The 13,717-nt window shown below is 37.9% G+C and overlaps 2 protein-coding genes across 7 annotated transcripts; both read right to left on the reverse strand.

The window, feature by feature from the left end:
- Positions 1 to 2,425: 2,425 nt before the first annotated feature.
- Positions 2,426 to 7,204, reverse strand: LOC110765052 (uncharacterized). 3 transcript variants are annotated; one of them, XM_021968101.2, is made up of 8 exons: positions 6,730 to 7,191; positions 5,792 to 5,884; positions 5,021 to 5,232; positions 4,303 to 4,447; positions 4,148 to 4,220; positions 3,593 to 3,739; positions 3,343 to 3,468; positions 2,426 to 2,899 (listed from the first exon to the last, which is right to left on the reverse strand). In XM_021968101.2, exons 1-8 carry the CDS (start codon positions 6,984 to 6,986, stop codon positions 2,810 to 2,812), a joined length of 1,143 nt encoding a protein of 380 aa, XP_021823793.2. In that variant the 5' UTR covers positions 6,987 to 7,191; the 3' UTR covers positions 2,426 to 2,809. The 3 variants fall into 3 exon arrangements, with proteins under 3 accessions (XP_021823793.2, XP_021823794.2, XP_088110212.1); XM_021968102.2 differs by lacking the exon at positions 5,792 to 5,884 and having other exon boundaries at positions 6,730 to 7,197; XM_088254086.1 differs by lacking the exon at positions 2,426 to 2,899 and having other exon boundaries at positions 2,906 to 3,468; positions 6,730 to 7,204.
- A 269-nt stretch (positions 7,205 to 7,473) lies between these two features.
- Positions 7,474 to 11,576, reverse strand: LOC110765051 (phosphatidylinositol N-acetylglucosaminyltransferase subunit A). 4 transcript variants are annotated; one of them, XM_021968099.2, is made up of 8 exons: positions 11,230 to 11,576; positions 10,200 to 10,772; positions 9,569 to 9,723; positions 9,048 to 9,138; positions 8,784 to 8,900; positions 8,585 to 8,688; positions 7,971 to 8,061; positions 7,474 to 7,878 (listed from the first exon to the last, which is right to left on the reverse strand). In XM_021968099.2, exons 1-8 carry the CDS (start codon positions 11,347 to 11,349, stop codon positions 7,795 to 7,797), a joined length of 1,335 nt encoding a protein of 444 aa, XP_021823791.1. In that variant the 5' UTR covers positions 11,350 to 11,576; the 3' UTR covers positions 7,474 to 7,794. The 4 variants fall into 4 exon arrangements, 2 of the variants coding, with proteins under 2 accessions (XP_021823791.1, XP_021823790.1); XM_021968098.2 differs by having other exon boundaries at positions 7,474 to 7,885; positions 11,230 to 11,575; XR_002527978.2 differs by lacking the exon at positions 7,474 to 7,878 and having other exon boundaries at positions 8,786 to 8,900.
- Between the last annotated feature and the right edge of the window lie 2,141 nt (positions 11,577 to 13,717).

The raw sequence follows: 13,717 nt of genomic DNA on the forward strand, positions 1-13,717 counted from the left end.
GTTGCGTTGCCTAGGTAGCGTGTTGGTGGATTGCACTTGCGAGTGATCCTCCGTAGCTTGTCGACGAGAGTTGGTTCTTCGAGAGTGAGCAGCGGAGCACCTTTCCTCGTCATCCTCACCGTGAAGGTTGTTAGGTTGACCTCTCTGGGAGCCTAGCCTTGGAGGAGCATTCCTCTGCGGGCCTAGGCGGTCGCGGACGTCGAGTCGTGGGCCCAGTCTTCCTCGCACGTTGCTCTGAGTGTGGCTTGCGGATGCTTGTGACATGTTGGCGAGCTGATCACGTTGTTGTCCCTCTCCTTGTCTGCTCATTCCTGCTCGACCTGCTCGGCACCCTCCGTTCTGCCTGTTGGCGCAGTCGTCCATCCTTCTCTCTTCACCCAGTGGTCCAAGGCCAAGGTTTTGCGCCAGATTCATTTGGTTGAGGAGCTGCCTCATCAAGTTGCTTTGGTCATCCATTCTCTGAGCTAGCTGGTCAGCTCTCAAATTGAGGTCTGCTTGACTTCGTGGATCAGGAGGAGAGAAGTGTGTGGAGCCCAATTGCATACGGGCTAGGGTTTCATTGGAGGTGTGCGCAGGAGCGTGCGTCGAGCATGGAGGCAATGGAGGGAATGGATGAAGTTGCTCCAAGATTGGGCCTAGGTCGGCGGTGGTAATGAGCCCACCTTGATGGGAGGTTCCACCATGCTCGGCGGTGGAGCCACGAGGGTGGCTAGATTTGGCCACGGGGCCTTGGATGACGGCGGTGGTCGGCGCAGAGGTGAGAGGTGGTGGTGCCACCATGTTGATCGCGGGATCATGGGTGGAGTAGCTTTGGGCCGTCGCGGATTGAGCAATTGCGGCGACTTTGCCTCTCATCATCTTGCTTCCAACCATGGTTGTTTGGAAGGCTTTGATGGATTGGAAAATAGGTTTGGAGCACGCTTTGAGTATATCACGTGCTCTCAATGAAAGCACCAATTTGTGGGAGCAAATTTCCCTCCACGGGAATATTCGGTTGAAAGATTCCTTCGTCTTCTCTGCCTCTCTTTCTCCCTGCAAAACGAATAGCAATAAGAGGACCACACCCGGGGGGTGTTGGCCAAAGGCCCTCCGATGCCTAAGTCAGTTCAATCGATCTGAAGAGAAACAATAGCTAAAATAGGGTATGGGAATATGTATGTGTGGTAAAAATCGGGTGGCTGGAGCCATGAGTGGTGGCCGGAGCCTTGTGTAAAAGGGAGAGAGAGAGTGGCGGCTAGGGTTTCTGAGAGATAATTTCTGCAGAGTTTCAGTAGGAGTTTTAGACGTCCCTCAACCCTTGTGTGTGGCCATCCTTTTATAGAGGTTTCGGGAGCTAGGGTTTCAGAGGAATAATTCCGTAGATAGAAGGAAATTATTCCTCCCCAATTTGGTGAGATTTGACTAATTAGGGATTTGATTTATTAGGAATATAAATCAAATCCCTAATTGTGGTAATCAGATCAATACCTAATTTAATTAGGTAACTCCTCCTTTAATTGAGAATATTCGTAAGAATCAAATCAATCCTCAACCTAATTAGGTAACATTCTATTTAATTCGGTAATCCCCAATTAAATTGAATAATTCCAAATTAGGTCAAATTATCTCTAAATGGAAGGAATTATTTGACCTAGGGTTATGAATTAATTCGGTTCCCACAGGTTTGATTTCTAAGTTTGCATGCACTTTTACCACATTCACCTCCTAATCATAAGCATATGTCACGTCTGGCTAATATTTTAGGATTTATTATGATCACGCTTCAATCCTGTCCTATTGGACAATCTTCATAATGGTTCTTAATCCCATAGTATATATGTGCGGTTGCTAGAGAGAGAGAGACTCGCATGAGACATTGTATATTGATATTTGAGTAGTTTATTCTCTGTGCATGACTTTTGTTCTTTAAACAACGTGCTGAGAACTTATTTTTACTCAATTTTCTTTAGTGTTGATTTGATTTATTAACATGGTTGATTCTTTAGGGTGTAAAAATCACTCTTTAGAGCTTAAATTTTAGGTTGTAATCTTAAATTACGTTAATTGCTTAAAATCTAAAATATATAAACTCTAAAGGGTTATTCTGTATCCTAAATAAACAATTATGTCAATAAGTCGAAGCAAATCTGAAGACAAATAAGCAAAATTGAGATTTTCTTGACTCTTCTGCTCTATAAAAATTAAAGTAACAGATGTTTGAAAATCTCATTTTATATTTAGTTATCTAGATATTTTATCTTATTCAAACAAGGGTGATATGAAAGCAAAATTTGAACTCTTTTTGGTCAAGACAAGTTCCATTACTCAGAAACAGAACATTAACTTGAACTCTTCGGTGTAAATGTGGGGTGAAAAACTATAGCACACTCCCACATATAGCTCCCTAGACTTGAAAGACTAACTATCAATATTTTAGCATATTCGATCTCTTCAATATGTATATACGACGTATATATATCCGTCAATGTGATTGTAAAATATATACAAAGTATTCCTCAATCTGAAGCTGATACATCACTAACTAAAGAGGTCTTACACAGTCATAATATGTGATTACAAAGAGCAAAACCTAATAGAAACTTGGTATTCCTGGTAAAAGGGAAAGAGTAGAATATAAAACTAGTTATGGTGCCATACCAAGTACTCGTAACATTCCATTCAGATGCCACATGATGACGCCATCAATAGAACATCAAAAGCATCTGCAATACTGTTTGAAAGCCGCTGCTTCTGGGGCATAAGAATCAAGTTTTGACTAGCAATGGCCTTTGCTGCACAAAGAAACTGCAACAAACTGACATGCCACAGATCAGGTAGCTGTGGAAATGCTGGCTGAGAGTGCAGCATGGCGTGCCACAAATGACTCGACCAGTGGATTCACTAGGTCAGGTGCTTCATCCTTCAGGATCAGGAACATTAACAAATTATGAATGAGCCTTCGTTGTCAATGGGAAAGTTATCAGAATTCATACTAATTATATCTGCTTATGGTTGGGCGCTAGCACCTCTTTTCCCTATTTATACATTTGATCTAATCTTTCATTCCCAAGACAACAGAAACCAGTTTCTCCGAGCCAGATTTTAGCATGTGCTACAAAACCACATTATACATCCATGCATCTTCTCAAACATTTTTAAAAACTCCAATAGCCTTCATGTACGCAAACCTTTCTGAGAGCTAAATTATTACCATTCTGCTCCAAGGCAGCTCTTAAATACCTACTCTGGTTCTTATATATACAGACAAATTATAACCTCAGAGTGTTTGTGGCGGTGTGTGTGTGTGTGTGTGTGTGTGTGTGAGAGAGAGAGAGAGAGAGAGAGAGAGAGAGAGAGAGAGACCTGAGGGCAGTGGCCGACATTAGGAAGAACAATGAAGTCTTCTACAGAATCGAATTTCCCATAGGCACGTCCAAGTTCAATGGGCTCCCATGGATCCTTCTCACCCCATCCTATCAAAACAGGGCACTGTACAGAGAAGAAAAATTAAAAACTTGAAGCTACTTGATGCATTAGTAATAGTAAATTTGACTGGTGTGAGTGGTTAGTAAGGATACTGTAATCAGTTTACTGAGTTTACTGAGACACTAACCTTCACTTGAGGCAATAGTTCCTCAGGAAGGGGGCCACCTGAGTAACAAATGAACTCCAGAAATACATCTACAGCACCAGGCTCAAGTCCTGGAAGAAGGATTTTTTGAACTAGTTCCTCTGTTACCTGGGAGGTGTCATGGTAGCACTGAAATGCAATTATTCGTATCAGTAAACCTAAACAAAGAAACAAAAGGGAAGAGTGCAAGTGTTCACAAGTTTTTTAGCTTCTATAAAAACAAGATAATTTGGATATAACACTATACAGCTTAACAAACACACACCACCATCGGCAACCACAACGACATTCAAGCCAGATTCCCACTTAGAGTGAATATGTACATATCATAGCTGAAGTGTCTGTTATACCCATTAAGATCCAGAAAGACTTATGTGGATGGAGTGAAAAGATTCCAAATTTTAACTATTTGCAAAAAATCATTTTCGTAATTTGTACTATGCTATGAATCTATCTTTGCTAATCAGATAACGTTGGTTTATATACTTCAATATTAGCAGCTTATCAAAAAATAAATATGTCGCTATCGTAAAATACCTGGCAAAGGATATTCCTCACAGACTCTGGTGTGGCAACAGTTTTGAAAAAATATTTGCCCACATCAGTATTTCTGCCACAACATCATGACTTGAACTCTATGTTTACACTGAAGAACTCTAACATGACAAACAAACTATTTAATCCAGCTTTACCTCAGTAAGTTCTGAAATGATCTAATCAATGGTCTTCCGTACCAAGGCTGCTTTTTAATATGAAGCATACGAAGAGAAATATTTAAGAGCATTATGCCCTTACATAACTGTGGCTCCATAACTGCTGCCTGAAGACCAACAAGTCCTATGAGAAGACCCAAAAAAACTCATAAGGGTATGTCTCTGTTGATGTCATTCAAAGAAATAGTTTCTAAAGAACAAAGGCTCCATTAGTAATAAGCAGAATCATATAGAAGTATCGCATCAACATTGTAGATTATGGCTTATCACTGTGGGAAATATTGATATCTGAATGTAAACCCAGCGTATTAGAAGATGGTACGCAAGAAAGCAAAGGCAGTATATTTTACCAAAATATTTCTTTCATAAGTTTATTGCAGCAAAGTAACCAAAAAATGAACTTTAATGGTGACCTCCTTCGGATCCAAGACTTCACTATCTTTCCATATACATATCTGAATGCATAATAGATTAATATGTTATTTATTGTTAAGGCATGTCTAACCAACACATGATGGAAAGCATAATATCCTATCACAGGATCTTTTCACAGCCTCACAGGTGGCCATTAGATTAACAAAGACGGCATAAATTATATGTTTTTTTTTCCCTTGATCCTTTTCATTTATCACTAGGCAGAACTAGTTAAGCATAAAAACTTACAACTCATACCAAAAAGAGAGAGAGAGATGGTCACCTCCGATAGAGTTGCATATAAAGAATGCTTCATCCTTGACCACATCAATACAAAAGTCATTTAGCTGGGTGCCCCATGTCTCAAATGTATAGAAGGAACTTTCCCCAAATTGACGAGGATTTGGTTTGTCTGAGTACCCATAACCAATAAGATCAATTGAGTATACCCTATGTGATTTTGCAAGAACTGGAATATTTTTCCTCCAATGGTCACTGTAAATAATAAAAAGTGTGTCATAGGTACTGATCTTGACAAGTTAAGCATGGAATTAAAGAGATCATACAACAAAACTCTGAAACATATGGCAAAGTGTGAAACTTGCAAATAGTTTGGGAACATTTAAAATGCAAGTTATGCATGAAAACTCGAAAATTGTGGGGAATACAAAGCCCAAAAAATGAAGCTTTAGCTTCTAGATTGCACCAAAACCCAGAAAGATTAGAGTTTGGTCTGTTCATGGGTCCTTATCTTAAGCACTAACAACAGTTTGAGCAGCTATTATCTGACTTATTAAATCTAATTAGCAAGGACTTAACTCTCTCACAACTATCTACAAGATAAGTAAGCAACAAACTTAAAAGTGCAAAACCTTACATAAGTAAATTTAATTTTTCAAATTTAATGAAGTTCATACCATGCGTACAACTAAGAAAAATGGATATGTCTCATGCCTGTGTGTGTAAAACATGAATGTATATAGCAATTTGCGCATGTAATACCTATAGCAATTAGTTGTCTGCTTATGAGAAGTAATGTGTGCATGATGTAGACCTGTTTGCTCCAAAACCATGAATTAATACTAATGCCGGGCCACTGTTGCCAGCATGCTGATAGCGGATAGAATAACCCCTCCAGTTCCATATTCTACGACACACAAAAGAAAAATGACACTAGAAAGTAAGAAAGACAATCATTAATTTAAACCCACTGTCAGCCAAAAAGATGCCAAATACTTATATTAATTACAATTAACATGAAATAAAGAATCAATGATACAATAGCAACTGAAAATAGAAAAACTCTTTCAGGCAACAAGCAACATGAGTATCCAAATTATTCTCATTAGCTGATCACTAAAACTATATTGGTTCACATATTAAGTGGGAATCAAAAGCACAACTCTATAAAAGCACATGAGTAACTCTCACTCCATGTCTCAGTTAGAAATCAGGAGATTCCAAATAAAGTGGAAAGTGGAGTGTTTGTAGAAAGATGGCAACTCGAGGTTCTCATCCAAATTTTCATTTCCCCCTCTCTTGGTTAGTCCATTTTAGCTCCCTTTACCACAGTTGGACTTAGGTTTCGGGGCTCATGTGATGTTTTATGATTCAGCTATCCTCTGTCGCATCTTTTTTCACTTACCACTATGCCAATTCTTCCACAACTATGCATTTTATGATCCATAGAGTGTAAAGCTAAATTAGAGTCTAACCTTATAGAAAATTTAATAAAAAACAGCTTTCTCACTAAATTTCGTATGAAGGGCAGCATAGCTAACTTAAAGACATAAAATTTGATCGTTTCCGAGGAATCAGAGGAAAGTTCTTTATATACATCTCTTGAAAGAAAAACCCAGAACCGGATATGAAACTTCACAGTTGCTTCAAGAATTCCTACTTTCTAAAACCAAACAGAAACTTAGAACAATGCAAAACTCTAAACCAATATAAAGGATTATTAGAGCATGAGAGGAACTGAAAGCATGGTACCTGCTTTGAACTTGGACCTCAGGCGCATTGTTGTTCGCAGTGGCTTCTGGACTAGGAAAGCTGCCCTCACCAATTTGACCACTCAAAGAAGAAAATAAGATATACCCATTTGATTCAAACCCAGAAAACTTAGACATCCTACGAGGCATCTTAACTTGATGAAGATTTTCCTTGCTGAAAGTTACGTTTCTCTGAGAGGATAAAAATGGAAAATCCAATTTTGACACAGACAGAGCGGGAGAGGTAGTGCTTGCCATGGCTTTGATACGAGGACAGAGAGAGAGAGAGAGACAGAGAGCAATGGACTGATGAAGTGTCAAGTGTGATATACAAAGCTCACATGGCGGCCACAGATGAACGTTCAACCAACGGTTAGAGGTCAGCTTGTTTCATGTTTAGTGTTTAGGCTTGCTCCACGTATCCATCTTGTCAATTGCCATGTACTTTAAAAGCCAGACACAAGTTTTAAAAGCCAGACACAAGTTTGTAGGCCCTGCATTTTGCGTTTGCATTACATCCTCTCTTTACTAAGGTTAAGGTTGAATTTTTAAGGACAAAGCATGACCTCATGAGGCTTTTAAAGTACATGCTCCAGTGGAATCTCTGCCCTAAGGAAAATAAAATATAACCAAGAGGCTTCGACCTTCAAGAATCATAGGAAACTAGATGCGAAATAAACGGGAAGGATCATTTTCGTTTTTTTGAAAGAAGGGCGATAGTGTATTATTGAAATAGGATGAGTAATTAGTACAAAAACCCGGCTATGTCATCACCAACACCAAGGCCAAAATTTTACAAGGTAATTCTAAACAATTGAAAGAAAGTAGCCAATCCGGCCAAATTCCGGCCAAAATTTGTTCGAAAGTTGCCATGCAGGCAACAGACAAGCATCTTTAAGTCTTCACGACAAAATCTTCACTACATACCGGACTAATTTGATACTACCAGCCAAGTGAAAACAACGTAAAAAAGAGATCAGGTCAATCCATTTCATCCTCTTTTTAAGGTCAATCTATTTCATGCTGTATACGAAGGGAACAATTCCAATTTTTAAATGCAATCATCTCAAGCTTTGGTTCTCATTGTCCTGCGAGATCCCTTCATCTTGATCATGGGATAGAATGAAATCGGGCACTTCTTCAATATCCTCTGCAGGCTAATGGGCAATGAAAGGAATATAATTAAAAAGGGAAAACAAATTAATGTGGAAACCCAAAGAACATGCACAGAAAGTATACGACCTTCCATAGTTGCAACAGGTGCCATAACAGAAAGTCAATGATCATAACCAAGCAAAAAAGCTTTCCCGCCCAAGCTCCACATGAGAGGTATCTACAATAAACAAATTAAGCAATTAGCAACCCTGAATTTGCTCCTGACATATTTATGCAATCTCAAAACATCAAGATAAATAAATAATGAAATTAAATTCAAAATCCATCACTGCCTCCTAATCAAGTTCTTGACGTCCAATTCAAGCAGCTTAACTAAAATTCAATGTGACACAGTTTCTACCCACAAAATACACAAGCGCTCCCTCTCCACTCCATCTTGCAATCATTAATAAGCTAATGGATCAAGAGATACAACAGTCAGCCTTCGAACTGAAAAAACAACCACCTGTGCATCCTTGTCTCCCTAACCTGTAAAGAAAAACTCATTATCATCCCCTCAAGCAAGACAAGATGAACAATGGTATTGCAGTCACTAACTCTGCTTTTACAGTTTTACCATTGATGTGATGAAGAGAATGGTTGGTTCACACTCTATGCACAACGAATTTGTTTTAAGCACTCAGACTCATAACCACATCTGTACAAGCATGCAATTTAGATGCAAGCTTTGAGTAGCACACCGTGAGAGTCGTTGTAAAAGATTTTGATTTGAGCATTTCAGAGCACGGTCATAAACAATTTCTGTCCGTTTCGCTACATCATGCCAATTGTACAGCTCCTTCATCTACAAACCAACAAAGAACCAAAGAAGCATATTTTAACCACTGTACAAGTAGTCAATGCGCCTAAAGACAACAATTTTTGAAAGAGTGCACTCACACGATTGTGCATTTCTTGAGGGTCGATTTTGGGAAGTATAGATATTGCCTTCTTTATTGCTTGAACCATATCACTAGGATCTGGTTTTGCAAGTACAATCATGTCATCTGGTAGTACCTATGTACAGAAATGGGGTTAACTAAGTTCAAATGAATCTAATACAAATTCGACTCTACTAAGAGATGGAATTTATCCTAGCTTTAAGAAAGAAAGAAAAATACTAGTTTATTAACTATTAGAGAAAAAAGATTCCAAAGTTCATACCTCCGGGACACCTCCTACACGTGTACTGACTGTTAATAATCCACAACTAGCAGCCTCTAAGATTGCTATGCAAAAAGCTTCTGTTAAAGAACTGCCAGAAGGGAAAAATCATATCATAAAAAATTACAACAAATGGTAACGGTTTTAACAGACATAGATGAAGTTGAATACATGTTGGTGCAAATTCATTCACATTTATATATTACTATAGTTGTGAACCTGTGATGCTTTCTCTGTAGTTTCAACAGTTAGCTAGCAGAAAAAGAAGTACGACTATGCTCCAATGTATCTGCAAGCAATTGCAACTCCTAATTTACTTATGTTTCAAATTGTATTGATAGTATCACCGGTATTAATAACACCACTGTTTAACTTCAAACAATAAAGACAATTTGACCACCAGTTGTAGTGAACTACAAGATTCCCAACAATTTAATTTTTTCGCCTGAGTTGGTGTAGCTACAAAAATTGTTCTTCAGATATTTAAAAAATATAAAATGAAAGAAGATATTCATAAGTACCTGTTTAAGAATATATGGCCAGTAATTAGGACAGATCGTACTTGAGAGTGTTGCACGGCACCTAACATCTCAACTCGATCTTGAAGAGAATGTTTTTCCCTCATCTCTTCCAACCGCACACGTTTCGGTCCATCTCCTCCAACAATGAAACGAACCTTACCACATATTTCTGAATGAGACGATTGAATGCTAATTAACCATGTTATTAATTACATTCAATGATGCTATGCTCCAAACCACACTCAACGTTTTCTTTATATCAAAAGCATCCCCCTTAGGTTAGGCCTTCACACATCGAAATTGTTTTGCAGGTAATGCTGACAAGTGATGAATTTATGATCATCTCAATATACAATCACAGAATTATTACATCCAATGATGTTATGCTCCAAACCACCCTCAACATTTTCTTTATATCAAAAGCATCCCCTTAGGTTAGGCCTTCACACATCAAAATTGTTTTGCATGCAATGCTGACAAGTGATGAATATATGATCATCTCAATATACAATCACAGAATTATTGCCGCACACATTCAAGTCCTTTCCAATATTAAAATTCATTACACAGAATTAGCAAACATGATAAGAAACGTAATATTTTCATTGAATGCTATGTGAAAACAACTCACATTGGGGTATAAACGGCATACTTCTGGAATGACTTCAACGAGAAGATCTGCACCCTTTCGGTAAACCAATCTACTTATAACAACAATTACAATTTCATGACTACTCAGGCGCTCTGGTGCGGGCTTGAACATAGCTGTGTCAACAGCATTAGGTATCACAAAGACCTTTTCTGGTGGCAAACCTGACCGTAGCACTGTGTTTTCCTTGCTTGTATGAGAAACACAAATGGCCTGACTTACTTCTGCCAATGTAAATTGCAATACCTTGTTCATGTGTATACTTCCCGCATCAGCAAAACCATAGAGTGAATGATCAGTAAATACAACCTTGTAACCCATTGTGCGTGCATGCATCAAAGCCTCATGGCAAAGAGTTGAGAAAGCTTGATGTCCATGTACCAGGGATATTTTCTCTCGAATAAGGATAGTCCTTACTATTGGAAGTGTCCCATAAAAGGTTGGAAAAGTATTCTGCATAAGAAACGGTTTCCATGGTACATAGTACACTTTCAACCCGCCTGTCATATATCTCACCCCAGAACGATTGTTGTAGGCATGAGTCATTACCACCACCTGAACAATCAAACAATGAAAGTTCATCTAGTCAACAGCTAATAGAACAAAGGAAGCTGATTTGTGTCACGAAATATTTTCATTTTTTCATATCTCAAAACACTTGGCAACTCAGATGTTCCAATCATATTAAAACAACTAAAAGTATACAGCAATATATAATCTGGCACCCACCCCCATCTCTAGAAACTCCTCATTACACCTTAGCTGCCACATCATTCAAGTCGTGTATCATGATAAAATTTCCATTACTCCAAAACAAAATGGTGGTTCATCTAATGCCCCCATTACATAGATGGGGGCCTCAACATCCTTGTGATGGAAAAGCAATATGAGAGCATACAAATAAATAAATCAGCAGTTTCATTCAACTATTGTTTTCCAGTTATATTAGATAATTACATATACAAAAACACACATGTTGAACCCATAAAGTGGAAGAGACTGTATGTCTGACCTTGTGACCAAGCTTGAGAAGGCATTGTGAGAGATAATAGATGTGATTCTCCACACCACCAAAGTTGGGATAGAAAAAATCAGAGACCATGAGAATTCTATGCCTTTTCCACTCACCCATTTCTTTATTTCAATCAGTGTTTTTAAAGGGAGGCCTTCGCGCGCGTCGGAGCGAGGCGGCAGGAAATCGCCCTAGGCGGTCAGCTTTTTCGCGAGTTGCACGTTCAACGCGGGTAAGGCGTAAGGAGGCGTGGCCAGGCGGAGCGAGGCGAGCCAGATCTGGACACTTCGGAACCGGAAGAAATTTTGCCAGTCCGCAAATTGGCTGCGACTCCGCGAGGAAGACGACTCGCGTGTTTTTTAAAACACTGCAATGAAACGACGTCGTTTCGATTGCAGTGTTTAAAAAAAATTCTAATTGAAACGACGTCGTTTTACTTGGAGTGTTTCGAAAAAAATAACGCAAGTTTCCGTTTTTTTTTCCCTTACCTTTATTGTAATAAACTTTTTTTTTTTTTGGGGTCTGAATATTGTAATAAACTTAAGGCAAGAAGAATTAATATCTTTCTTGTCTTTTCTAAATCCAGCCGGTTGTAGCTTTATCCTACTTACTTTTCTTTTTATCTTTTTTAAATTAATATATTTACACATGGACTTATCTATATATCTTTATATATAAAGCAAAAGGCAGAGAATGGTGAAACATTTAAAATACCAGAAAATGTCCTTAGTTAATGCAAACATTAAGAATTGAAATTATTAATTAAGTGAGGATAATATGGTAAATTTACACTTTTTCATATTATAAAAATTTAAAATTAAAAGAAAAATCAGATAATGGATCCTCTTTTTATGGAACACAACTACCCATTATCTTTTTTAATTTTAAAATAAATTTAATTTTTTTTTTAAAAAAGCCTCTCGCAGGTGCGAAAGCGCATGCAGAGAGGCTAGTATATATAAAGCAAAATGGAGAGAATGGTGAAACATTCAAAATATTAGAAAATGCCCTTGATTAATTCAAACATTAAGATTTGAAATTATTAATTAAATGAGGATAATATGGTAAATTCATATTTTTATATTAAAAAAATTAAAATTAAAAACAAAATCAGATAATATCTATCCATGTTATCTTTTCTTAATACTAAAATAATAATAATAAATATAAAAAAAACCAATTGGCACATGCGAGCTAGTATATATATTGTATAGTACAATCCTAATTTCTACCCTTACCAAATAATCTCCATCAATTTCAAGAATTCTCTTCATTTTTCGACTGTAAATAAGTCATTTTATTTTTCTCTCTAATTCTTCGCAACTATAATTTGAAGTTCCGTATAATTTTTTTTCAATTTTTTTTTTCAATATATTAGTTATCTTATTCGTTTATGTGATATAGTAGAAATTTGATGTACATGCATCATACTTGTATCTTAGAAATATTAATGGTGTTGTTTTATAGCTATGAATCGAAAAGATTCTGCGTGGAAGTATGCAAAAGAAATAGAGGAGGAAAAATACTTGAGATGCATATTTTGTGATCAAAGATTCAGTGGAGAAATTTCTAGACTTAAGCATCATTTGGGTCAAACTCATCATGATATACAACCATGTAAGAAAGTTCCTGAGCATGTGAAAAAAGAGTGTGTCTCAACTTTGGAAAAATTTCAACTTGAAAAAAGAAAGAAAAATAAAAATGCTTAGAGAGGTTGGGGATGGTCCATGAGGAAAGGCTCAGAATATGGAAACTTCATTGGATAAATAATATGGAATCCTCGGTACTAGGAGTGTTGCAGTTAATGAGGCTCTTAGAGCACAACCTAAATCAAAAGGACCAATGGATAGATTTATCACTTTAAAAACTCGGCAAAATACATTAAATTCAACATACAAACAAGAAGAAAGAAAGGAAGTTTGTCGAATGATTGGTCGTTTTTTCTTCTCTAGAGCACTCCTATTTAATATTGTAAATGATCCATTTTGGCTACCTATGATGGAAGGGATTGCTGCATATGGTGTAGGATTTAAGCCTCCATCAATGCATGAGCTGATGACTTGAATCATGAAGGAAGAAGTTGGATGCATCACGTAGGGAAATATTATTAGACGGCGACACTGAAGCTACACTCGCCTGCATGAAAGCGAAAGCGTCAGTGGATCTTGAATTTTTTTGTAAGTTCAGTGTAGATGAGGAGAATAGGCTTGCTAACTTGTTTTGGAGAGACTCTACTTCACTTTTGGATTATGTTGCCTCTGGAGACTTCTTCATATTCGACAGCACATACAAACCAATATGTAGGACAAACCTTTAGTGTTATTTGTTGGTTCAAACAACCACCGGGCACGACCAACACTCGCCTCGCTTCGCCTGGCCACACCTTGCAATGCCTCCTTACGCCTTCCGAGCGCTAAACATGCAACTCATGAAATAGCCGACCGCCTCGGGCAATTTCCTACCTCCTCGCTCCAACGCGCTCGAAGGC

The sequence above is a fragment of the Prunus avium genome, chromosome 6 (genome assembly GCF_965620075.1).
Source record: "Prunus avium chromosome 6, drPruAviu1.hap1.1, whole genome shotgun sequence".
NCBI classification, from domain to species: domain Eukaryota; kingdom Viridiplantae; phylum Streptophyta; class Magnoliopsida; order Rosales; family Rosaceae; genus Prunus; species Prunus avium.